Source organism: Malaclemys terrapin, chromosome 1 (genome assembly GCF_027887155.1).
Source record: "Malaclemys terrapin pileata isolate rMalTer1 chromosome 1, rMalTer1.hap1, whole genome shotgun sequence".
In the NCBI taxonomy this organism is placed as follows: Eukaryota; Metazoa; Chordata; order Testudines; family Emydidae; genus Malaclemys; species Malaclemys terrapin.
The window spans coordinates 15,378,883-15,405,667 of NC_071505.1; the positions used below are offsets into that span (position 1 = coordinate 15,378,883).

Here is a 26,785-nt window from a genome sequence, read left to right on the forward strand (position 1 = left end):
AGCCATTGATGGACCTGGCAAGGCAAGGTAGCATACCAGGGACAAGAGGATGTGAAAGATGTGTGGCACTCACAGCACTCTGCCCTATCCTCAGCCAGTGCGTAACTTAGAGCAGCTAAGGCCTTGCAGGGCCGGCTCCAGCACCAGCTGAGCAAGCTGGTACTTGGGGTGGCAGACTGTTTGAGGCGGCATTCTGCCCAATCCTAGGGCGGAATGGCTGCTTTTTTTTTGTTGTTGTTCTTGTTCCACTCTGGCAGCCCTGTAGAGGGCAGCGGCACAGAGAACCAGATCGCCCTGCAGGGCAGTCCTCTTCCTTCCCTCCCCGCCGACTGGAGCGGAGCCCTCGCGGCAGGCAGCAGGAGGTGGCACAGCGGGAGGGGCTGTGTGGCAGCACCCCTGCTGTAGCCCTGGCCGCCCCCTTCTCTGGCCCAGGATTAGATGAGCAGGTGGGTGGCCCAGAGATAGTTTTCTTCCCTTACTCGCAGAGCAGAGGAGAAAAGCAGGGGGCCGATAACCTGGGCCATTTGGGTGTCTCAGATGCTTTATACAGTTCACCCTTGGCAGAGCTGAGGACCTGGCCCACTTTCTTTCTGTTATTTAATTGAAGCAATAAGTCCTTGATTACTGAGATGCTTCTGTCTTGTGACAATCCAGGACAGTCCAAATTAGTTGTGGTCTGAAATAATCTGATTGTATTGCTGCAGCTTATCACAGTGTACCTGAAGCAATCAATGTCTTCCTCAGACTCGTAACCATAATGTAACCTCAAAAAGAACAGGAGTACTTGTGGCACCTTAGAGACTAACAAATTTATTAGAGCATAAGCTTTCGTGGGCTACAACCCACTTCTTCGGATGCATATAGAATGGAACATATAATGAGGAGAAATATATACACACATACAGAGAGCATGAACAGGTGGGAGTTGTCTTACCAACTCTGAGAGGCCAATTAAGTAAGAGAAAAAAACATTTGAAGTGATAATCAAGATAGCTCAGTACAGACAGTTTGATAATCAAACTGAGCTATCTTGATTATCACTTCAAATGTTTTTTTCTCTTACTTAATTGGCCTCTCAGAGTTGGTAAGACAACTCCCACCTGTTCATGCTCTCTGTATGTGTGTATATATTTCTCCTCAATATATGTTTCACTCTATATGCATCCGAAGAAGTGGGCTGTAGCCCACGAAAGCTTATGCTCTAATAAATTTGTTAGTCTCTAAGGTGCCACAAATACTCCTGTTCTTTTTGAGGATACAGACTAACACAGCTGCTACCCTGAAACCTGTCATAATGTAACCATTTTCCTCATAATAGCACCTCTCTTCTAGGGTTAGAAGATCGTTCTCCAGGCTGCACCTGTGAGGGGAATAAAAAATCTGCAGGGAACTCGTGTAGGCAAGAAGTGATCTGAATAGAATGTTCTCAGCAGTTAAAGGAAGAGAATGGAGTTCATGACAAAATGTCAGCAGTTAAGGTTACTAAATCTCCGTAACTTGATACTAGGCCCAGTGGAGAATCTTCCGTGAGGTTCGGATAAAAGAGGGACGATGCCATGGAAATGGCTGAGTCTGCCTTGTGCACGGTAGGGAGAAGATCCTTGGGAAGATCTTGGAAGGATGATGGGCCAGTGAGTTCAGTGCTATGCACTTGTGTGTTTGCAAGATTGTGTTCTAAGGGCCAGATTGTCAAAGGAGTCTAAACATGCAGGTAGGCCCTTCGTGGGATTTTTCAAAAGCACCTAAGCAGGTTACGTGCTTAACTGCCATTGAGTTAGGGGATTCTTGGAGCTTTAGAAAATCCCACTAGGCTTGTATTGCATCTTTAGGAGCATAAATACTTTTGGAAATCTGACCTTAAATGATTCTCTCACACGATTCTTTCCTTCTCTGTAACCGCAAGCTACTTCTAGCTGAACACTGAAACTCATTTTGTAATCGGTGTTACTAATATTAACACAGATTTCTAAACAAATCAGAAAATGTCTCAGCAAGCTCTGAGTCAGAATAAAGAATTCTAATCATGAAGCTGTTTTTTTATATCTAAATCAGAAACAGATTGATATACCATCTATGTGGTTAGCCAGAATTAATCTTTAAGCTGAATAACAAAGTCAAATGTCACTTACTGGAACTTTGTAGGGCATTTCACAGGAACAGTTGGTGTTGAAGTAGGAAGTGTGATCTAGAGCATAAATCAAGGCAAATAAAGCAAGTCCGATAACTGATAGATTACATTTTAAGACATCTGAAAACAGTTTTATAACCCTAGAATCTGATGCGCTCCCACTCACCAGTGAAATCGCTAAGCGCCACATCATGCCGTTCATTTTTAAGTGGAACCCTCTTCTTGGAAACCACTGGGGAGATCTGTTGAAAAAAGTCAGTAACACAGTATAGCTGTAGCCATTGTCTTTGCTGGGAATTTAATTAGGAGCTTGCCCGTTTCTTTCCTACTCTTTGCTCCACCTACCCAGTTGCTTTGTAATGCCTCTAAAAAAAGCTTTGTTAGTTTAGGGTTAAGGTTGCCAAAATCATTAAAAATTAAGAATGTCACCAACCAAACCCTGTAGTGATCCATGTAACTAGAACCCAGGTCTACTGAGCTGGGGCCAGCTGACATTGTCATGTTGTATGCAAAGCCATATCCAAGGAGCACGGTGGAGCTTAGGCACTGCAGGAAGTACTGCCCAAAGGGTCCAGATTGGACATGCACATCCTGCAGTCCTCTGATTGGCCATGCACACTATTTAACTATGGAGGGTGCCTCAGGAACTGTTGTCTAGACAACCACACAGACTTCTGGCCTGCTGTGACTCCAGACCTCACCTTGCTTTTTGATCTCCAGTCTCTGACCCGCCCGACTCTGACCCTGACTCTTTCCTCCTGATTCCAGCCCGGTACTACAACTGCTCTCAGCTCTCCGACCCCAGCCTGACTCTGTCCTGGTTCTTGCGTATCAATCCTGGCTCTTCCCCACTAGGGAAGAAAGCTGCCAGGTTGTCACCGATCTCTTATGTACTGATTATTGCTGTGACCAGTGCAAAGCCCGGCAGCTCGTTTCTGTCAAACCCACACTAAGGGCTAGATTTTTCAGAAGAGCTCAGCTCCTATTTAGCATAGGTGGCCAGATTTTCAAGACCGTTCACCACAGTGGGTGCTGAATGCTTTTGAAAACCTGGCCCCAGTTGTGGGCGCTGAGCACTTGTAAATGCGCCCCTAAGTGAGCCACAACTTTTCACTAGTTTAAACATGATCTGTTTTACTTATTTAAAAAGATCCCACTGCCACCGATATGTGTACCTCTTGTCAGTGGAGACTCGTGTAACCCTTCTGCCCATCTAAGTTGGCAGCAACAAGGGCCGGGTTCTGTATCTAGGGGTTCCGTTTCAATAACGCAATGCAAAACCGGCTCGAGCCCCCACCCAGTGACCTGGGACAATTACATACCACCCCCTGGGTGCCTCTAAGAGGCAATACTTCCCCTCTCGCAAGCACAGAGTCTGAGTGTAACAGAAAATGTTTAATAACATGAGGTAAACGACATCAGCGTTAAATTGGAAAAACACCACAAACAGGCTTCATGAGCAAAAAACTCACCCCAGCAAATTGGGCTGTGTCCTTTCCCTTTGGTTCTTGAAACCAGCAACCCAAGGATCACCAAAGTCCCAAAAGTCCAACAACCCCCCAAAGTCTCTTGGGTCCAGCAACCCAAGGATCACCAAAGTCCCCAAAGTCCAACAACCCCCCAAAGTCTCTGTCCCTGGTCAGTGCAGCCCCAGAGTTCAAGCAGGGGGGGGGGAGGCACACAGGGTGTTAAGGGGCACCTTACATGATCCAAGGCCGACCGGCTGCCTCTCCGTGGGGTTCCGCCGCAGCCTTCTCCGCGAGCCGCTCCACTCCACCAGCTGTCCCATGAGCCGCTCCCGCCGTCCACGAACTGCTCTGGCAGCTGCTCCGCTCTGCTCACCGACCTGTGAGCCACTCAGCTCTGCTCCACTTCAGCCGTTCCTTGGGCCGCTCCCACAAGGCTCCGCTCTGCTCTGCTCGCTGCTTCTCCAGCCGCTCCGCCCTGCTCACCGACCTGTGAGTCGCTCAGCTCCGCTCCAACCGTCCCCATGAGGCTCCACTCTGCTAGCTGCTTTGCCAGCCGCTTAGCAATATAGGTTCTGGCTCCCCCACTAGTTAACACAGCCTCAGTGATCTCAGCTCTTTTGTGATTTCAGTTCATAGTAGGGGATCCCCAGTGCTAGTGCACCATTGGCCCAAAGTGAATTCAGCTCAGCAGTCTGTAATTAGACTTCTAATGGAATCAAAGTTAGCTCTGACATTCAACAGTGGAGAGAAGAGGTAATGCAATTGGTGTTTCAACCCCTCAGGAAGGGGACTATACCCTCAGGTACTACGCTTGATCTTAGCTCATAGAGAGCCAAGAAGCAATCTCCCATCCTCTCTCTATTCACTGGGTTTTGTAACCCATGCCCCTTGTCAAGCAAGTGCTACTTAGGTAATGGTGATGGACTCACTCAGTCCTTCTGTCATACAACAGGTTCACTGCCCTTGATTCACAGAATCAGGGTAACAAAACTTTATTCTTCCTGCCCCAATAACAAAGAAACTGGGGATCCCACACCAGCCAAAGTAACCACTTTGAGTTGCTGTTGTTTCATGCCAGGCGAGTGGGTGTGCCTATGCAAACAAGATCAGCCCCTGGAGTTCTTTTCCACACTCGCCATAATTCACCACCAGATGTCAGGGTAGAGCTCATCCTGACTCTGCTTACACTCATATTACCATCTTTCCCTCCACCATTCCCTCCCTGCTGCTTGTTACCCCCAGGCAGTGTGTATTATAATTACATTGAGGTTGGAAGCTCTTTGGAGCAGGGACCACATCTTCCTAGGACTTCGGCGAAGTGCCTCTGATGGTTTGGAACCCTACAAAATAATGATAATGGCTGGAGACCGGAGCATTTGGCAGTTCTAGAAAGCAAAATTGAGTGCAGAGGGTATAGGAAGTGCACAGAGACAAATAGCCTTCCCCAAAACGACTCGTCTGAAGGGGCAAACTGGGTGGAGATAGTTTGTGGGAAAGGTGCCAGTCTCGGGGTATGGTAGAGGAGAGTAGGTATTTCTTGGGCACCCATGTCACGCTCAGCACAGTACAGATTTATAGGAAGACACAATCCTTGCCCCAAGGGCCCTATTCTCTGTACAGAAAAGTCCTGTAGAATTTAATCAGCATGAAACTTATAGGATTCTATAGATACTGAATAGAGTTCAGTAAAAATTACTCCCAAACCCAATAGAAGTCCTGGTTTAAACATTCTCTAGAAAGGTTTTGAGTCCAGGACTTTCCCATAAGGGAGGCAGTGCCGTCCAGTGGCTAGGACACTGGCTGGGAGTCAGCAGGTCTGAGCACTAACAACCCTAACCTTGCTTTATAAAGAGCTTTGAGATCTACAGATGAAAAGCACCAAAAAGATGCTAGATATTATGATTAGTAAAAAAATAAATAAACCACGGAGACACACCATCTGTGAAGCCAACGGGGTCAGTGTGTCCTTCCCACCCACCTGACAAGACAGACAGACAGAGAAAATCCTCAACCCAACCTGCAGATTTAAAACACGCTTTCACCCATTCAGCACTGGACACAGGCCCACAGCAGAGACTTACGAAGGGACAACAGCTCTCCGTGGGAGGGATACACAAGTACCAGAAGGGGAAGAGATTGTTGCTGAGTCCAGCGCTACCCAGACCCATCCCTTCTCCCCAAGCCCCCGGCCTTGCTCCGCCCATTCCTCACAAGGTCCAGCCCCTGCACCACCCCTTCTCCCCAGCCCCCATGCTCTCACAGCCTCTTTCCCCGAGGCCCGCTCCTGCGCTGCCGCTTCCCCACAAGACCCTGACCTCTCTTGCTCCTCTGCGCCCCCTCCTCGTCGCTCGCTGTCATGGCCAGTAAAAAGTGGGAGGGCATAACCTGCCTACTTTTAAAAGTGGGAGGGGCAGGGTCCCATGCCCCCCCCCTCTCCATTCCAGCAGCCCTGTCTGTGGGAAACACAGACCTAGAGGTATCAATCCCAAACCTAGAGATATCAATTTTGGAGCCTTGACCCAGATATCAGACATACAAGTTTGGATGTTAGCAGCATGGATCTATAACAAATTTTGACAGCCAAATCTTCCCAATTGTTCAGATTGGCTTGGGTTTATGTTCACTGAAGGGTTTATACACATAGTTACGATAAATACAAAGGGTTAAGTTGGAAGGAGATTTCTAGTGTGTTGCTGTAAGGCTTGGTGAGAGTAAACAACACCGCAATGGAATTCATGGATGGTACTCAAGCGTGTGAGACTCTGCCCCCTCCCGCGCCCGAGCAGCCTCATATCTATCAGTGTCACAAAGGGCTTGCTCCTGCCTTTTTAATCGGTCAACATGTGAAGGCGAGGGGCAGATCATGATGAAATCTGCAGTAAGCGTCTTCGGACCTAAGCACAGAGCTTGCTTCCTTTCTCCTACCACTCCTGAGCCTGTTTGTTTTGGGAATGAAAAAGTGCTGCAGAAGCTCCCAGCCCTGCCATTGGCTCTGCCAGATATACCTCTGCATTCTTATTCGCTGAGCAAAGAACGGGCCGGTGAGGGGAGGCGGGAGAGAAGCAAACGACATGGAAAGGAGCGAGTAATGTCGTTCCCAGATGGTGGTATAAAACTCAGGGGGGGAAGGAGTCCCCCTCCGCGCCCCCCTTAAATGGCACCCGTGAGTTTACCTGGCCTTAAAAGTGTCATCTCTGAGAAAACTGCACTTGGTGCAAAATGGAGCACCTCATCTTCTCAGTGACATGGGTTGCCATGAGCATGTTAGGCCTGACTTCCATTTGCTCTGCTGGCGCTTCCTTTAGACGACTCCATTGAGTTTAAGGTCTTGATCCTCATTTTCAAGGCCCTAAGTGGTCTGGGCCAGGGATACCTAAAGGATCTCCAGGACTCTGTAGGCACAATGGAATGAAGTACCGGAGTGAAGTTTGTTTATGCTGGAGACAGGGCTTTCTCAGAGGAATGGAGGAGAAACTCAACTGACACATTAATTCCATGGTTCTCAAACTTATTTGATCATGCCCCGCTTCTTTGTGTCTGTAATATGAAGGAAACTGAATTACTTTCTGATCCCTGCAAGTGATCCTGACTCATCACATTTGCCCTACATTGACAGGTGGTACAGCCAAGGTTTTTATAGATCTCTGAGTAGAGAGCTCCAGATGCCTTTCCCGGTTAAGTGCATTTGAAAAAGAAAGTAACTAGCTCTTAGCACTAGCATTTCTGCAGGGATTTCCCTCCTTTGGTTAATAGCAGGATAATTAGCCAAAGCTTCCAGTGGTGCTATGCTTAGATTTGCAAGCTAGCAGCATAGTTAAGTGTTTAATCCTCCCTGTTGTGAGATATTACATCTTAAAAATGTGTCCCCTCCCCCAGCTCTTGGTCCTCCACAAAGACATTATTGTGCTGGGGCATCTTTCCATGTGTTCCCTGTGTTCTCCTTCCCTCATTCCTATAAGAATTGCTGGTTTGAGAAGGTTTCCCCATGAGAGAAATTGTCTCTCCATGCCTCCTCCCCATGAACAACTGCCACAGGCTCTGATTAATTTTGCCCCAGTTAACAGAGCTTCTAGTATACAGATAAGAACATAAGAATGGGTCAGATTAATAGTCCATCTAGCCAGAATCCTGTCTTCTGACAGTGCCCAATGCCAAGTGCTACAGAGGAATTACCAGAACAGGTAATCATCAAGTGATCCATCCCCTGTTGTCTGTTTCCAGCCAGGGGTGCTGGAACAATTTATATAGTGGGGTGCTGAGAGCCATTTAACCAAACTGTAAACCCTGTATATGATGGAAACCACTTCAAGCCAGGGGGTGTGGCAGCACCCCTAGTTCCAGTACCTATGTTCCCAGCTTCTAGCAAACAGAGGCTAGGGTCACCATCCCTGCCCATTCTGGCTAATAGCCATTGATGGACCTATCCTCCAGATGGAAGATCCCTAGTGTGATCCTAGCTCGTACTAGAATGATGGTGGAGCACTATTTCACTAGGAGGGTGGTGAAGCACTGGAACGGGTTACCTAGGGAGGTGGTGGAATCTCCTTCCTTAGAGGTTTTTAAGGCCCGGCTTGACAAAGTTGGCTTGATTTAGTTGGTGTTGGTCCTGCTTTGAGCAGGGGATTGGACTAGAAGACCTCCTGAGGTCTCTTCCAACCCTACTATTCTATGAAGCTATGTTTATTGATAAACAGCCATTATAGAAAGTGAAGATAGTTATTTAATGGCTGGCTAGAAAAGGAATCATGTAGAGGAATCATTTCTACTGTGTAAACGCAAGTCTAAGGGTAGTTTCAAACTTTCTTGTTATTATTTTTCCTGCATATAACTTACATCACTAGCTGCTTATGCATCTTGAAGGGACTGATGATAGTTAAAAAGGAAGTTATATTCTTTCACACACACAGAAATTTCCATTATTTATAAAATTAGTAAGGAGGAGTAATATTGAGTGATATTGCAGAAGCTAATACTACTGTTTAATTAACAACTATTCGAATGTTAATACAGTTCCTTTTTTTTCCACTTAAAATAAAACATTATAGAGACCCTGGGATTACAGCAAACATAGCTTTTCTTTTCAGTGATTCCCAAGATACAGTGATTTAAAAAAAACACATTCTTATCTGTTTACATGGGACAAATTCTAAACAGCCTAAACTATCCTGATTTATACGTGTCTCAAGGACCTAATTCTGTCTGCACTGTTCCACTTTTGTGCTTTAAATCCAGACTTTGTCACACATACAAGCACCTCAAAATACAAAGCAAAGCAGCACCCTATGAGAAGCTCTATCCATTAAAACAGAGTCAATGCAAATAATATAGGAGGAGGGCTTGGTGGAGTAGATTCCACAGTGGGATCCATGACATGGCCAAGACTTTGGAAACGGGGTTGCTTCTTTGGTGTCCTGTGAACGGCTTAGTCAGCACATATTTAACTTTTTTTTAGTTCACGCTTCTCACATCTAGATGTGGTGACGGTTGTACATGTAAGACGGGTAGAGACCGTCGTAGTGATATTGACGCCATTGCTCGATCTGTTCCCGGCTTCTCTCCTGCTGCTCTGTAAATGGGGGTGGGAGCGGAAAGAACAAGAGACAATGTGAACTGCGATTCATTTTCTGACAGCCAACTAATCTAATGCCAAATGTGCTAGCAGCATTGAAATGGTGGCAAGGAGTGGACTGTTGGCTCTCAAATCTCCGACTGTGCATCCCTGTCTCTCAAGCGGTATGTAACATATAAAGGGAGGTTGTGGGGTAGTTTAGGCCCAATGTGCTTCCCCAAAGACGGAGGGTTTGAATGTAGGTGTTTGGCCCATTGTAAGGGCAGCTATCACTTGCAATGTTCAGCTCTGAATCCTTGTTTTGTGACTCGGGTCCACCTCTGATTTGGGAGCTTTCCTCAGCCCCATCTTTCAGTTGGAGTTTTAAAAAAACAAAAACAACAAATGTCAATGCAAATCTTGGTCGAAAGCACGAACTTGCACCTATTCTCATGATACATCCATGTGATGTGGCACTCACACAGTTTGGTGGTGGGTGCCGGTGCCAGTGCCAGTATAGGAGCCTAGAGAGAGATTTTTGCAGGATTTCCTTGCAAACCCCCAAGCCTGCTCAGTTTTCTTGAAACAAGGTCTGGGTTTGCTCAGAAGTTTAGTGTTCATGAACATTAGCAAACCTTGCAACGTGCAGAGTTTCTAGACTATAACAAAAAAGAGGTAAATTACATGGGCCTCTGGGTTTTGTTGTGAATATTTTGCACAGCATGACCCTCTTCCTACCTCCAACATATACTGGATCCAGGCTTACTATTCCAGGTTGATCTATCTAGGTACCTACCCGCCCCATCACTGCAGTAGCTTTGTATTAACCTTGCAAACACACAATTAATGGGAGGGTTTTAATGTTCACTATGCGTGATCTTGGGGAAGTGGCGAAAGGTTGCCTTACATTTTATTTATTTCGATGTATGGTTCGTCAAATCATTCATTAACCCTTTAGCTGCTGGTCCGCCATAGGCCATGGTGCCACCCGTTTATATGCTACTGAAGTCACTGGAATGGTCCTAGCTGGCACATTTGATAGCACAGCAGGATGCATCACCTTGGCGATGCTTTGAGCGTTGGGCTCTAGATGACCTAAGTTACTCTGAATGTCACACAATGGTGTCACTCACATTTGCCAACTGGGCTTTGAGTGTCCCAGATACGTCCCCCGTATATCTGGATCACATGGCTGCGCGAAGTCCAGATTAACTATCTGATGGATAAAGAATGCTCAAGCTATTGTCAAGTTAGCCTGCACCTGCTGTGCTGCTGAATGTAACAGGTGTGTGCTGATCACCCATTAACAAGTGTAAATTCTGGACTTCACATAAACTTTGGATAGGTGCATCTTAATATCCACACTCACTTAAGTACTTATTTGGTTGGACAATGCCGGTATTCTAAGGTTAATTTCAGTAGTATGGCACAGGCCCACCGCAGCACAGTGTGTCCAGTGTCAGGACTAGCAGGTAAAGGATAAAAATGGTCATCAGGTTTTTAGGCTTCTTAAGGCTACATTTAATTTCCTAAGGGCAGGTCTACACTATGGGGTTAAGTCAACCTAAGTTACGCAACTCCAGCTACGTGAATAACATAGCTGGAGTCAACGTACCTTAGGTCGACTTATTGCGGTGTCTACACCATGCTGGGTCGATGGTAGAAACTCTCCCACTGACTTACCTTATGCTTCTCATTCCAGTGGAGTAGCAGAGTCGACAGGAGAGCGATCAGCGATCGATTTAGTGCGTCTTCACAAGACCTGCTAAATCGACCCCCGGTGGATCGATTGCCACAGCATCGATCCATGGTAAGTGGAGACAAGCCCCGAGTCTCTTTTTTTCTCGAAGGCACAAATATAGACATTTTCCAAAGCACCATTTTAAAACAGTGTGGATAGAGCACTGGACTGGGACCCGGGAGACCTGGAGTCTATTCCTAGCTGTGCTACTGGCCTGCTGAGTGGCCTTGGGCAAGTCATTTCACCATTATCTGCCTCGGTTTCCCCATCTGTAAAATGGGGATAATGATAGCGACTGTCTCTGTAAAGCGCTTTGAGATCTACTGATGAAAGGTGCTATATAAGAGGTGGAAATTATTTATTTTAACTGGAAAGTCAGACTATTTTGTCAATCTTCTCAAAACAATAGACTCTCATATTCTGTACATGTGTCTCCAGGATCATTCTGGCATGAAACCAAAAATGTAATAAAGATGGGGCAATAAAAATAACTAACGCTTTTGGGTGAGTTCTTACCATTAGAATCATTTTCCTCTTTAAAAAGAATGTACAGCAGTGCTGTTTAGAATTTGTCTTGCTTAGCCACCTCGATGGGAGGTTTCAGAAATACCTCAATGGATGTGTTTATTATGCCATCAAGTGAAAACCAGTCCCTTCCGTTGCTGTCTTTACTTTTGACCACTTCACCAAACAGTCATCCCACAAATGGTTTTCCCTACTCATTCTCTGGAGGAAACTAGCTGAAATGTCTATAAGGCCACTTGGTCATTTCTTTTGGGAAGGTCTGTTATGGAACGCTTTCTTACTGCAAGTATAGTCTCCACCGTACAGAAAAAATATGGAGGCATATCTGAAAGACTGTTGTCATAGGGTCATCCCTATCTCATAGTAATGGGAGTGCATCACACAAGAGCACTGGGTTTACTAACTGAATAACTGCGCTGTTAATGTCCCCCGTTCGTACCCTGTCAATGAGGTCTTGGGTCTAAAGTTTGTTATGGGCAAAGTGAGAAAAGTATCAAGTGTAGGGAAAAAATATACATAGAAAGAAATGCCGCCATGACTGGAAGAAAGACAACCACGAAGAAAGAAAACTGTTCTTGTTTTATTTAGATGTCTATTTCCAGAAATTTGGAGGAACTATTTAGTTGCATACAACTAGTCTAAAAAGTCAATTTAAAAGTAATTTTGTCCTCTTTGTTCTCTTCAAGAACCCCTTCTAGACTGGATTATCTCATATTTTTGTTGGCTAAATATACAAAAAAAACTGGACATCTTTCCACTTATATCAATACAATGGCTGAGAAGCAAAAATATTTTCATTAGTGACTTGAATAATGGAGTGGAGAGTATGCTTATAATATATGCAGATGACCCCAAGGTAGGAGGTGTTGCAAGTACTTTAGAGGACAAGATTAGAATTCCAAACGACATGGATAAATTGGAGACTTGGTCTGAAGTCAATAAGATGAAATTCAATAAAGATAAGTGCAAAGTACTACATTTAGGAAGGAAAAATTAAATGCACAAAATGGGAAATAACTGGCTAGGCAGTAGCACGGCTGAAGAGGATCTGGAAGTTACAATGGATCCCAAATTGAATGTGAATCAACAATGTGTTGCTGTTGCGAAAAAGGCTAATATCATGCTGGGGTGTATTAACAGTAGTGTTGTATGTAAGACATGGAAGATAATAGTCTACTCGGCACTAGTGCAGCCTCAGCTGGAGTTTGTGTCCTGTTCTAGGAGCCACACTCTAGGAAAGTTGTGGACAAACTGGAGAAAGTCCAGAGGAGCGCAACAAAAATGATCAAAGGTTTAGAAAATCTGACTAAGAGGAAAGATGGGAAAAAATTGCCTTGTTTTGGCTTGAGGAAAGAAGGCTGAGGGGGGACCTTGTAACAGTCACCAAATATGTGAAGGGGTGTTATAAAGAGGACAGTGATCAATTGTTCTCCATGTCCACTGAAGATAGGACAAGAAGGAACGGGCTTAATCTGCAGCCTGGGAGATTTGGGTTAGATATTAGGAAAAACTTTCTAACTCTAAGGGTAGTTAAACTCTGGAATAGGCTTCCAAGGGAGGTTGTGGAATCCCCGTCACTGGAGGATTTTAAGGACAGGTTGAACAAACACCTGTCCGGGATGGTCTAGGTTTACTTGGTAAGCGTGAGGGGCTGGACTTGATGACCTCTTGAGGTCCCTTCCAGACCTACATTTCTTTGATGTTCTACTTTGCCTTTCTCTAACATTGTTCATTCAGGGATCCGAAAGTGTTTTACAAGCATTAATTAATCAGGCCCCACAGTTCCTCTCTGATGTAGCCTAACTTTACAGATGGGTAAACTAGGCAAGTCATTCCTCAATGTCACACAGCAAGTCATTGGCTCATGTTCTGGGCTTCTGCTCAAATTTTTAGAGCACTGGACTGAGAGTCAGGTGACCTGGGTTCTAGTGCCAGTTCTGCTGTTTGACCTTTATCAAAACACGTATCCCCACTGTGTATTGGTTTATCCATGTGCTAATCTTTAATTGATAAATGCAGGGAAATTGCTAGTAAAAGCTGCCTCTCACCTCCTGGTTCCATGATACTGCATGCAGCCGGCATTTAAAACTACCCACTCTTCAATCTCCTGCGGTTTTGTATAGTGATTCTATTGCTAAACACAGGGTGCTACTGTCATGCACATTCCTCAGATGGAAGTGTTACCAGGCAGGATGCAAAGCCCAATTGAAACCAGAGGGGTTTCAGATATGTGGGATGTGGAATGCCCCCAAATGATGGCCTCCAGGTACAGTATGTGGCATGGAGGAGTTGCTGCTCATACTGGTTAGCAGTGACTTTACAAGAGCAGTCTGGCTAGAATGTGTGGAAGCAGTGAGGAAATGCAATCCAAGAGACATTCTCCATTCCTAAATTCCCATCCCAATAAACGGAAGCCTCATTCCAGCAGCGCTTTTCATCTTAAGGTAATAAATAAAACCTCATGGAATAGGCTTTCGCAGTGGCAGTGTCCTCCAGGCAGTGACAGTGAAGAGACTCCATAGAAGCACTCCTAGGAAATGCAAACCTGGAATCCCATTATATATTCCTAACTAGAATTAGAGCATCACCAGTAGGTGGGGATATAAATCGTATGGTATAGGACGGAACATTGAGCCTGTGGGAATGAACGATGTGAAACCTCTGTAGAATTTGGCAAGAGTTGCTCTCTCGAGCAAAGAGTTTGATTGCAAGTTCTTTGGGGCAGGGGCTGTCATTTATTATACGTTTGTACAGCACCTAGCGTAACAGGGCCCAATCTCATTGTGGCCTTTAGGTGCTGCCACCATATCAATGTTAAATAACAGTGATAATAATAATATCCTGCCAGCCTCCATCTAAAGTTTCACAATTTGTTGTTTTGCTGTTCTTACCTTTACGTTCTTCCTTGACAAAATTCTCAAACTCGTTCCTTTGCTCTTCAAAGTACTCCCTCCTTTGCTCGTCAGCAATCAGCATTTGCCGGGTCTCCGCTGCGTAAGAGATGTTGATCGTATTAGCAGCAAAAAAATCTTAAGAAGCCAGAGCATAACTTTTGTCCTCAAAACCCAATGAATCTGATTAGCCTTGTATAGCCGCACCTGTATCCTGGGCTTTCACTGGAGGCTTAGTTGTTAAAATCCTTGTTTACAGGAGGCTTTCTAAGAACTAGACAATCTGTATTTCATCATCCCGTTGTGAAGCACAATGAAACAATACATGCAATGATGCTGGTAGAGAAATTGCTAGCTCCTGTGTTATGCCTTTTAAATTCCATAGGTAAAACACAGGTTGTTCTAATTTAGTTTGGTGGATTGTAATTATCATATTTGTCCAATGATTTAAAACCCTATGATAAATGTCTACTAGTTAAAACTTCCTAATAAAAAGTTCCCAATGAAAATGAAATCAGATGACATTAGCTGGCTTCGGGGTATTATTACAATGTCAAAATGCATACCATGTTTGTTGAAAAGTTCGCTACGTTTTCAAATAGACAGGAGCCCAAATTGAAGCCTCTGATACAGTCAATCTTTAATTTCAGGGTGTGTATTGGAATCAAAGCCTTGATTCCGAACCTGATTGTGTTTTGGGATTGTGTTCCCAATCTTTGACCCTGCTCTGTGCCCTTTCAGCTGTTCCAATGGGGGACAGAGAGCTGGCTGAAACAGCTGGCTGGAGAACTGCTCTTGCACAGGGGAATTCCAGGGTGGCAAAGATGACATAGCAGGCTCCTCCTCTCGTGGCATAGTCATCTCCTCTTCTCTGGGGCATGCTGGGGCAGGAGGTGGTATGGCAAGAGTCCCTTGTGCTCCAGCAATCCTGGTCGACAGAATAGATCCTAGGGGGCTATAAACAGCCAGCATAATTTAGAGTAGATTTCAAGTCTCTCTAAATTGCACTGGGGGCCAAACCATACCCTGGCTGTCCCCAAGACTGGTGAGGCAGCAAGATGACCTAATACCCTTCTGTCTCTACCTTTTGGATCTTGAACCAAGGATCTGGCCCTGGTTTGGATATAGGCCCAGATGGTGGAAATCTTGTGTGACTTTCTTCAGTCACACTATTTCTGCCCAAGATGGCAGAAAGTGAACAGGAAAAGCTAATTTTGTGAGATTTCTGCCATTTTGGGTTGAAATCTCATTAAAACAGCTAGGAAGATGATATCATCTTGCCCTGTTTTGGTCATTTGCACCTTGCCTGGTGATAATTTAGGGTCCAATCTTAGAAGGGTCCTCCCTGCCAGAAGATGAATTTTTCTGGAAAGTGAGTTTTAGTTGGAATTTGGTAAGATTTTTGGTAAGGTATTTTGGTAGGAGATGCAACTGTTGTGCATATCCTCAAGATGCTTGTATGTCATCTGTTTCTTATGTCCATGTGCTTATACATATTTCTTACATCATTTTCTTTCCCTCTGTTTCTTACATCACTCTTTCTCTCTCTCCTTTTACCTGTTGGCTTGCATGAAAATGCAAAGTAAATAACCAGTTTCTATTTACAGCCATTCTTAAAATATGGCTTTATAAATTATGGTCTTGCTCAGTGGATGGGCAGACCTAGATAGGGTAACTTTGGTTTAGGGACCCAGGAGAATTTTTACCAGCTAGTTTGTTGAATCAATTCCCAAAGAGTTCAAGTGTTTTTTCAGGCAATAAGCAACATGAACAAGATAAAAGCTCCCACCACAGACCACACATTTCCCCTGTACTAGTGCTTTGCTGCAGAGGTAGCAACCCACACTGGTGACGAGGAAGGTTAAACTCTCAAGAACCAGGCCTGTCTCGTCCCACCCTATTATCAAATAGGATGCAACCAAAGAAAAGGCTCTCAGACAATTGAATAAATCTCATTGTATGCATGAGACTGGGAACGGAACTGAGAGAATCCTGAAGAATGTTACTGGATAACTGAGGGCACAAGCCAAAGAAGCCTGTCTGAACGACAACGGAGTTGGCTAATCCTGCCCCTTCCAAAGATTGCCATGAGTCAATATTGTCTAGGAGAGATTCTGGGAAGGAACACTTGTAAATGACAATGGAAAGCAAGAGCTGTGACCACTTTATAGAAAGCCTTTGCCATACACTTGTATGGTTCCTAGTGTAACACCAACAGACCCTGGTCATCGGCGGGCGGGATCGAACTGGGGACCTCTGGAGCTTAGTGCATGAGCCTCTACCGCATGAGCTAAAAGCCAACTGGCTGTTAGCTCAGGCTGTAGAGCAGAGTCATTTTCTCTCTCTCTTTAAGTGGCCTCAGTGCCACTAGATGGGACAGAACACTGCACCCAGAAGGTGTGTGGGTTACACTGGCACAATGGGGCGTCACCCTGGGGGCAATGTAAATGTTAAATACTGATAATCAAGTCTAATCCTATAAACAAATGAAATTGTTTGTATTGACGGCCCTACATGTCATTAGTGGAAAGACTATAGGTATTCAAAATAGAGAAGGTCCAACAGGTCTCCTTAGCCAATGCAAAAAGAACATGAAAGAACAATATTCCAGTCCAGTGCTTCAGAGGCAGAGCAAAGTGAATTTCAGATGAGTAGAAAGAAGTGAAGGATGGAATCCAGGAAGCAAACTTGAGGAGGTGGAAAATGAATGCTTTTCCTTGAGATAGAATAAGCAGGAGGAGTTCACGCAACAGAGCAGAGCTAAATTCTGTATCGTGCTAGACTTGGGACCAATGAAAGAAAATTGCAATTAGCTCATTTTCTTTGGGTTTGTTTAAGGTATAGATATTGATAATAGGTATTAAATCAATTCCCATGTGTAGGTATTTTAAAAAGTAGTTGAACACCTGAAAGTTGAGAAACCTGCTTTGTGACATTGGAAAAGAGATGAATGTAAGAATAGCTTTGAGAAAGTGGATTATAAATATATTGGCTTGAAAGAAGAAGGTAACATCACCACTGATTAAAGAACTGTAGGAAGTAGATGAGAATGGCTGAGGAAAATGGAAGGGAACAAGTATTGAGTTAATCTTCTGTTCCAAGATCTATCGTAGTTCTGGATGAGGTATCGACCCCAAGGTAAAGCACTGCACAATTAGTTATATTTGGAAGGTGTTCCTCTGAAACATCCAGTAATATTGGCCACTGTTGGCAGATGGGCCTGTGGTCTGCTCCAGTCTGCCAACTACTTAAGGTCTCGTGTTTCTGGACTCAACCTAGAATAAACAGTATTTTATGTTCTCCTTCTCATTGGCATCACTTTGAATGTGTACCAATGCTGGGGTACAGGTCTTTGCTTGTTGGGGGAAGGGGAAAACCGCCCTTACATTTAGCATATGATCATCTATGTTGGTACTCAGACTTGGTTCAGATGTGGTCTGATTAGACTGGAAGTTTAGCAGTCTTCAGTTGGGTTTCAGGTTGGCTTTAGGCAACTGGAAATATCCTTATTTCAGGACAGTGCTGGAGAGGCACAGGCTCCTTGCATTTTTTTTTTTTTTTTATGATGAGTGATAGGAAAAAAACCTGATGGGTCAAATTCCTCTTTCACCTACAGCAGCATAAATCCAGTGTAACACCACTTAGAGTAACTGAAAGAAAAATATGGGCCAGTGCCTCTTTCTAAAACATCAGGCTACAGAATAAGGAAGATGTACTATAAGCTTCCCGAATGTGCCTCAATTCTGATCTGCCATGCACATTGCCAGTCAGATCCAGGACATCAGGACATCTCCAAGGTATAATTTTCTGTTCATGCTAAATATTCCCAGAGGATTAGGACAAAAAGCACCATGCTCCTCTTAACCCATAACACAGGGATGTGATCGGAATTGTGCACTGATGAAATAGGTATTAAATCTGGCTGGTAATGTAACCAACTGTGCCATCTGATGCCAGTGTTGGACAAGAATGAGTACCTTCAAACTATCTTGAGTGGGAGGAAATTGTTCTGTTTCCCATCAGCCAAAGCCTGGCTGTATCTCTATCTGGATGCAACCCTTTATAGAATAAACCAGTACTTGTTTGATGGAGGGTGACTAACCTATTTTTCTGCCATGGTTCAGAGACACTTCTACATCACTTAATAGCAAAGGAAGTGCCTGACAGTTAGCCCTTTGTGTTACAGGACACAAATATCATGAAACTGTTTAATTTATTAAGCACTTTATTGCCAAGCACATGTGTGCTGCACATGGTGAGAGGGGAGACCATCAACAGTAAAATCATAATCTGGGCCCAGTGTCCCAGCTAAAGCTCCCCATCACCAGATCACTAATGCATGGAAGGATGGATGGAAATGGAGGTTCTTGGTTAAACTGGATTAAACAGAAAGGATGTACAATGACTCTGTGGATTCTGGATAGATTTTGTTAGGGAGGGAGTTCTACAGATCAGACCTTACCACTACAAAGCTCTGTATCTCAGCCTGATCCCAGGTTGAACATCAGGAGGCTGAATCATGGACAGTCCCGCTGCTCAGTTATTTTGTGGAACATCATCCACAAGTAATGACCATATAATCTGCACGCCTGTGCATATTTAATAAAACCAATGGGCCAAATTTTGCTCTGAGTCACAGCAGTGTAAACCCGTTCACTTCAGTGGAACTGTGTATTGGAATAGTGACTTTCAGTGGGTTTACCCTGATGCAAATGAGAATACATTCTGACCCAATGACTTTATTAAATGTCTGGGAAAATAGGTTACATGGTATATTGCTTCTGGACAATAGCCCATCAAGTAACTGAGATCAGCAATGGAATGGCAGAAGGTTAATCGTGCTCACTTTATATAACCCTAAAAAATTGCACCTCATTAAAATATTACTTTATCGGTTACCTCAAAGCAAGTATTGTTTTTATAGACCCTGTTATAACTTACCTGTAATGTTAGAAGGGACACACATTATCCTCCTCCTCCTATATGTTTATTACCCAATTACATGGACACTACCTGGTAATTACAATGTAATTAAATAGTCAACGGTTAACATACTATTATACAGTAGATACATGATATTTGTGCCCTGTATTTTAAAGTGTTACCAGTTAAATCAGCTCTTCCTTGCCCTTTAACTGAGCTAATTTTCATATTATTACTGAAAGGTTAACATCTCTCCCAATAACCTAGCTGACGTTTTGTTGAACCAGAGAACAGATAAATTCACTGACTTGGGACTGTTATCCTCTTCAGTGCTTCAGCAAACAAGCCATGTGAATTCAGTTATGTTTTCCATTCCATGTGGAAATAAAACGGTGTTGCAGAAGCCAGGTGCATATTTCTTAATGCTACATTTGCAAATGTTTTCCAAGAAGAGCTGAAAACACTCATTCAGCACTGGGCCTGAAACCTGCTTGTTATTTACCAGCTTTCATAAGATGACGGTGTGAAAGGAGCTGAGGAGAGGAACTAAATAAGCCCCTATATTCACTTCACCGTGCTGTCCTGCACCTCCTACAACAGCCTGCTGAGCTCGGTCTGCCCTGCTATATGTCTCAGCCCTTTTGAAAACCAAGGAATTGGCATCCACTTCAGTGCTATTAGCCAATTTCAAGAGATTTTGTGGATGAAAAATATTTCATTTTCCAAAGTTACCTCTTGCCTCATTTAAAAAGATGCCAATGAACAAACCTCATTTTGGAGAATTCAGTAACGACCGATCCCTTCACCCACCCAGAAATGATTCGATATGCCCTAAATCTTCCAAACTGGAAGTCTATAAAGTTCAATATTTTGTCCTTCTCCCATATTATTTTTATTCAATTAATAAAAATTACATTTCCACCCCCTCTCGCTCACACACTATCCCTTTGGCTGCCCCCCCCCCCCCCCCCAATTGCTCTTTGTAGGTACAGTCCATAATTTAAAATGTAGATAATTGAGAAGAAACCTGTTCTAATCCAAAAGCAACAACAACAACTTTGATCGGTGAATAAATCCTTGTAGAGAGTAGCAGGCAACTTAGGACTGTCTCAAGGGAAGCGGGAGATGAAAGAGGGGCAAAGAAAATACAGCTTTCCATAAACACTCCTGAACAGCCTCACCATTGAGCTCATCTCTGGATTTGGTGGCTCGCTTGCCACGCTTTTTGAAGAAGTTAGAGGCATCCGATTCTTGTATAAAAATCTTCTTTTTCACACCTGAAAGCAAAAAGAGAGGACTTGATCGGCCATGGATAGTAAATAGGGGCATCAATGTACATTTGAAAGCCGTAGGAGCAACTTTTCTCCTCTCCCTCCTGAAATTTGCAGCTCCACTTACTTTCCTTGTCCTCTTCCCCAGCTGCCTTCCTGGTGCCCACAGCAGCGCTGTCGCTTTCCTCAAGAACTGGATGACAACAGCACAAACATAGTATTGAGTTCAGTGAAGAAATGCAGCATCCCACAGGAAAAACCTCAAGCAGATGTTGAAAGCTGCTACCTGCTAAAACCTTAAAAATCCTGCAGTCCACTAACAACCTGCTTGGGAAATTCACTTTTACACAGCAAGAGCAACAGTACAATCAGCAGCTATGCAGATATATATTTTTGTGTTCCCAGTTTTAATTTTTGTAGAAAATCATAAAAATAGCAATTAACAAGACCTATAAGGACATTTAGTCCAGTTTATCCCATTATATTTAAAAAATTGTCTGTGTATTCTTCGTGTAACTTGATGCCTTAATCCTTTAGAGATTGTAATAGATTACAGTGGATTAGATTAGTTTCTCACAGATTCTCATGCTCATTTGACTAGCAATGTGGAAAATGACCATGTTCTTATGTTACCCCAATGACACGAGTTCAGATTTCTCTCATTCCTTCCTGAAATTCTATGTTTCCTGCTAGCATTATTAGTACTCTGGATCATACATACCAACCAAGAGCACAAAAGTTGCAAGGCAAGAGAGAAAAAGGATTTCTTTCCAGTTCATCTTTGTTGCGCTCCGGTTGACTCCTCTGAAAAATAGTGACTATCACAAGAAGTTTCCTGAGATCTGGTTGCAAATTCCTCCTGTTAGCTGGAAAAGGAAGCAGGGAGCTGGGATGTCGGGGGAAGGAGGGGCACTGGGTAGTACTCCTTGCCAGCCCAAAGGAGGTTTCAGGCAACTTGAAAACATCTATATGAGATATATCCTGTGGTCATCAGCATTTTGATGGAAGTCAGAGTTACAAACTGACAGGCAGTTGGGATGGCCTGACTGGGAGATGACTATTATAAGCAAAAGATTATACAGCATATTCTTTTTGTCATCTATTGTATATAGTTTAAAGTGCAATTAAGCTCCGGGGAAAAAACCCTTTGTACTCGGCAGATCTGCTCTCTGCCTGTATCAGAGTCAAATCTAGCGAGTTTAGTGGCTATAAGAAGTTTTTAGTGCTTTTTAAACTTCCGTTAGCCCTCCAGAGGCAGCACAGCTGAGAAAGGAGCCTGGTTCTATTGCTGTTAGTGCATTACTAGCAGAATGGTTTACTATGTTCATTCATTTACACCTGTGCAAGTGCCATTGAAGGCAATGCGACTGCACAGGTGTCACTGAGGACATAAACATTAGGGCCTGAATTCTCAGATGCACAAAGGCCCCTTCACATAGCACTGGCAGCATAAAGGGGCCTTAAAATTGATGTACATTACATAGTGTCTGGAATTCTATCCCTCTGATCTTCTGGAAAGCCATTGAGTATGTGCCCAGAGCTGGGAATATGTAGCAGCAGCACAGTCAAACCTTGTTTATCTTAACAGTATGTGGAATATAAAAATAATGTGGATAAGGTTGGGAGGAGTTTGGCTACCTAATGAGTATGATGCAGGTCAAGAGACATGACCTCATTTTAAATAAGAGGAATTTTTGGATAACTGTGGCTCAGGTAACCAAAGTTTTAGTGTAACACCTTGTCTGATGTTTGGATGGATGTTTGAATTGCCTGACTCCTTGAAGAACTCCAAAAGAACCTGAATATTGCCTAGGGCTACTTTTGAGCTTCTTATATTATCATATTGCAGGGCACTCATCTGTGGAAATGGCTTTCAGAAACTTACATTCTGGAAATAAGACTAACAGATTTTAAGGCCAGTAAGAACCGTTACAATCACCTCGTGCATAGCACAAGCCGTAGAATGTCACCCAGTGATTTCTGCATCAAGTCCAACAACTTTAGGCTAAGCTTCAGCATATCTCTTAGGATGACATCCAGTCTTGACTTACAGACTTCAAGCGGTGGAGAATCTATCACATCGCTTGTTGGCTTATTCCAATGGGTAAGTACCCTCACTTTTAAATATGTACACCTAATTTCCAGGTTGAATTTGTCTAGCTTTGGCTTCCAGACATTGGATCTTGTTATACTTTTGTCTGCTAGATGAAAGCACCCTCTAGTAACAACTATCTATACTTTCTGCCATATCAGTATCTAAATCTGTGTGCATTAGAGGGAAACTGTAAATTCAAGAAAATTAATTCTAGGAAGGTAGAGGGGAAAACTGCAACATGAATTAAAGTCAAGAAAGATATAAATTCAGTTGGTGGCATCAGTTCACATTGCCTGTTATATCAGAAGGGAGCATAGAAACAACCTGAGTGAAGGGAAAGGGGTGTTTTACATAGAAAAGGGGGTGATCGCTCTCTTTCAGTGATGAATATTGAGAGGCAAAGATTCACATGCTGGACTGGACATTCCAAGGGTCAGGAAAATTGTGTTGGCAGTAGTCAGGTAATGGAATATACATGAGGGTTTGAAAATAAATAATGTGAATGCTAGAGCTGTGCACTTGGCTTCGTAGCCTGAGAATTCAGTGAATGCGTGGTTTGTGTTCTGAATTCCCTGTGGGTCTTGACATTTTGGCACAAGTTGGGTGTCACACTTCTTATGTACAGTATGTGAAATGGGTAAGTCACCAGACCTGTCTGGATCCTGGATCCCGTCTGCTTTTATTAATGATGAATTACCCACCATAAAAAAAGAAAAGACAAATATCAGCTTTGCGTTTCCTCAATTAAAATGATGTACTTATTAGCCACCTAAACAATTAATCAATTAATATAATTAATTAATCGACAATTAATAGAATTATTCCAGCGGGACATGCTGGCAGAAACACAATAGCACCCGGCACAATTTGCCACATTGGATCACACAGAGCCCAGCATCCTGATTCCAGTAGTGGCCAATACCTGAAGAAGATGAAAAGAGCCAACAATGGAGGCTTGCAAAGTGTGGAAATTCTATTCTCCGACTCCAAAGCATGAGATGGGTTACATTTATTATTTCATAAAAGGAGAAGTGCGACTAATGAACATAAAGTTAGCCAGACCAGGTGGGTGAGGTAATATCTTCATCTCGGTGTGACTCAAAAGCTTATCTCTGTCATCAACAGAAGCTCACCCAGTAAAGATATTACCTCACCCGCCTTGTCTCTTTAATATCCTGGGACCGGCACGGCTACAACTACACTACTTAAAGTTAACAAGTTCTTTTTCTCCCTTCTGCTGCAGGGTTGGGCCGCTGCCGGGGTCAACAGCTGGATGGGAGTCTTTCAAGGAAAACCTATGATGCCGGAGGAAGTATTGCTGGTGGTTCATCAGTAGCTAGCGCTCTTCCAGTGATCTAACATAGCAGCAGCAGGTTCTATGCTGCTGGAGGTACTTTAGACTTCTGGTTGTATTATTAAATTAAGGTCTTGAATATTTGTGATCCTGAACTATGCCATGGTATTTTTTGCAATAATAAGGAATGTTAACCCAGGTTTTTTTTCACTCACTCAGATAAAATGGTGATAAAATACCTGGACAAACAGATTAGATTAAATTAATTACATTCTATTTACATAAATTCCTCCTATAATTTCAGTATTCTTCTTCACCCCTTGAACAACTGTTGCATCATGCACCAGAGGTGGCTTCCTTTCATTGGTGGGTGTGGTGAATCCTATATTATAGAGGTTGCTTGTCTGTGACCTTCAATACAAAGACCATTTTCTGTGATAACTCGTTGTTTGCACATGCTCATAATTTTTGAAGTAACTTTTAGGGATAAAATTTTCCATTCTTGCTCTCTGCCTAAAGGGGAGTTTTCTTGGAAAATTCAAGCTAAATTCTTTCTTTCTTTCTTGTTCAGCACACATGAAAAAAAATATTTAACAAAGAAAACTTTTTGTCAACATGATTACAGAAGAAATGGTTGAAGCTTGAAACCAGGACATAATCCAACTAATGAGGCTGAGGTATAAGATATGGTTTTATTTAATTTAACAAATTTATGCAGTTGCCAATCCCAAGTGCCAACCCACACAAATATTGAAATTGGCTTAAAAATAATGCTTTTTAAAAAAAATAATGCTTTTTTTTTTTTGCTTTTAGGGTTTGGGGCCTTTAGGGTGCACTACAGTCATGTTTTCAAGCTTTTCTCCATAACCATGAGGGGCTAGAAGCTTCCTTGAAAGCTGAGATTCTTGTGCAATCACAGGACTCCAGGAGCTGGGACTTAAGACCACCACCAAATATCATGAGATTCAAAATAAATTCATAACACAGATTATAACCATTTGAAACAAAGAGTAATAACCCAGCACAATACAGAACTGAATTCTATAGATGAACACTCAGAAAACAACAAATCCTAAACGTGGTGCCCAGCCCAGGTTGGGCTGGGTGCTAGGCAGATATGCATGGGAAAAGAATCCTGTGCTGTTGTGTAAAGGTGTGGGCTGTCCCCATAAACCCCCTTGGAACACAGTGTGGTGTTGCAGATATGCTCTGCCTTAATGTCCCCTGATTGGGGCAGCAATACATTTTCTATAACAGCCCCAGGCAAGGAGAAGCCAACATATCGTAACAAAATAGCACATCCCTGTTTCTTAAAGCTTCAGAGCAGTGGAAATTACAATAAACCAGGGGTAGGCAACCTATGGCACGCATGCCGAAGGCGGCACGCAAGCTGATTTTCAGTGGCACTCACACTGCCCGGGTCCTGGCCACCGGTCCGGAGGGCTCTGCATTTTAATTTAATTTTAAATGAAGCTTCTTAAACATTTTAAAAACCTTATTTACTTTACATACAACAATAGTTTAGTTCTATATTATAGACTTAGAGAAAGAGACCTTCTAAAAACGTTAAAATGTATTACTGGTACGCGAAACCTTAAATTAGAGTGAATAAATGAAGACTCGGCACACCACTTCTGAAAGGTTGCTGACCCCTGCACTAAACACTTTGTTATAAGTTCAATACCTGTCTTAACCATACTACTACACAGGGGAGACAGGTTTCCAGCAATGAATTTGTCAGTGCTCAGCTGAGTCTATATCACATGCTCCCCTTTGGGTTACTTTGTTCAGTGGCAATAAAGAAAATGGGCTCTGTCCTATTTCTATTGAACCCAGTGGCAAAATTCACATGGACTTAAATGGGATCAGACTCAGCCTATCAATAGTACAGAATAGCAAGACCAAAAATATTATTTTCTGGAAGTCAAGCTCAATAACAAATGCTACTGGAGGGAAAACAAATCCCAAGACTAACACTCTTTCCAAATCTGTGATCAAAGGTCTGCATAGTGTGAGAAGATGTTAGGGACATAAATCAATCAAGTTGGGGGGCAGATGCATCACACCGCAACTTATAGAGGAGCATTATGTTGTTCTTCCCTCCTACTAGAACTGACCATAGTCCAAAGCTCAGCTAAGGGAGAGCTTTCAAGGTTGGTTTCTCTTACATTTGGCCATACTGAAATGCATATTGTGTGCTTGTGTCTAGTTTACCAAGCAATGCAGCTCAGTCTATATCAGTGACCTGTCCTCTTCGTTCGTTACCCTGTCCCTAATCTTTGTGTCATATGCAAACTTTATCAGTGATAATTTTATATTTTCTTCCAGGTCATTGATAACAATATTAAATACCATTGAGCCAAGACCCAATCCTTATAGGACCCCACTAAAAACACACCTGCTCGATGATGAGTCCCTATTTACAATTACATTTTGAGGCCTGTTAGCCAGTTTTTAATTTATGTAATATGTGTCATGTTGATTTTGTATTGTTCTAGTTTCTTAATCAAATTGTTGTGCAGTCAAATGCCTTACAGATCATAAGAGTTGGAAGGGACCTCAGAAGGTCATCTAATCCAACCCCCTGCTCAAAGCAGGACCAATCCCCAACTAAATCCCTAAATGGCCCCTTCAAGGATTGAGCTCACAACCCTGGATTTAGCAGGCTAATGCTCAAACCACTGAGCTATCCCTCCTCCTGGATGACCTAACTATGGGTATGTCTACACTACGAAATTAGTTCGAATTTATAGAAGCCGGTTTTATTGAAATCGGTTGTATACAGCCGATTGTGTATGTCCACACAATAAAATGCTCTAGGTGCTCTAGTCGGCAGACCGCGTCCACAGTACGAGGCTAGCGTCGACTTCCGGAGCATTGCACTATGGGTAGCTATCCCA

General features: G+C 43.3%; 1 protein-coding gene across 1 annotated transcript; it reads right to left on the minus strand.

The window, feature by feature from the left end:
* Window positions 1–8,618: 8,618 nt before the first annotated feature.
* UCMA (upper zone of growth plate and cartilage matrix associated) lies at window positions 8,619–21,317 on the minus strand. The gene is made up of 5 exons (XM_054016357.1): window positions 21,218–21,317; window positions 20,624–20,689; window positions 20,407–20,502; window positions 14,303–14,401; window positions 8,619–9,163 (listed from the first exon to the last, which is right to left on the minus strand). The coding sequence occupies exons 1-5, from the start codon at window positions 21,273–21,275 to the stop codon at window positions 9,066–9,068; spliced, it is 417 nt and encodes a 138-aa protein (XP_053872332.1). The 5' UTR covers window positions 21,276–21,317; the 3' UTR covers window positions 8,619–9,065.
* Between the last annotated feature and the right edge of the window lie 5,468 nt (window positions 21,318–26,785).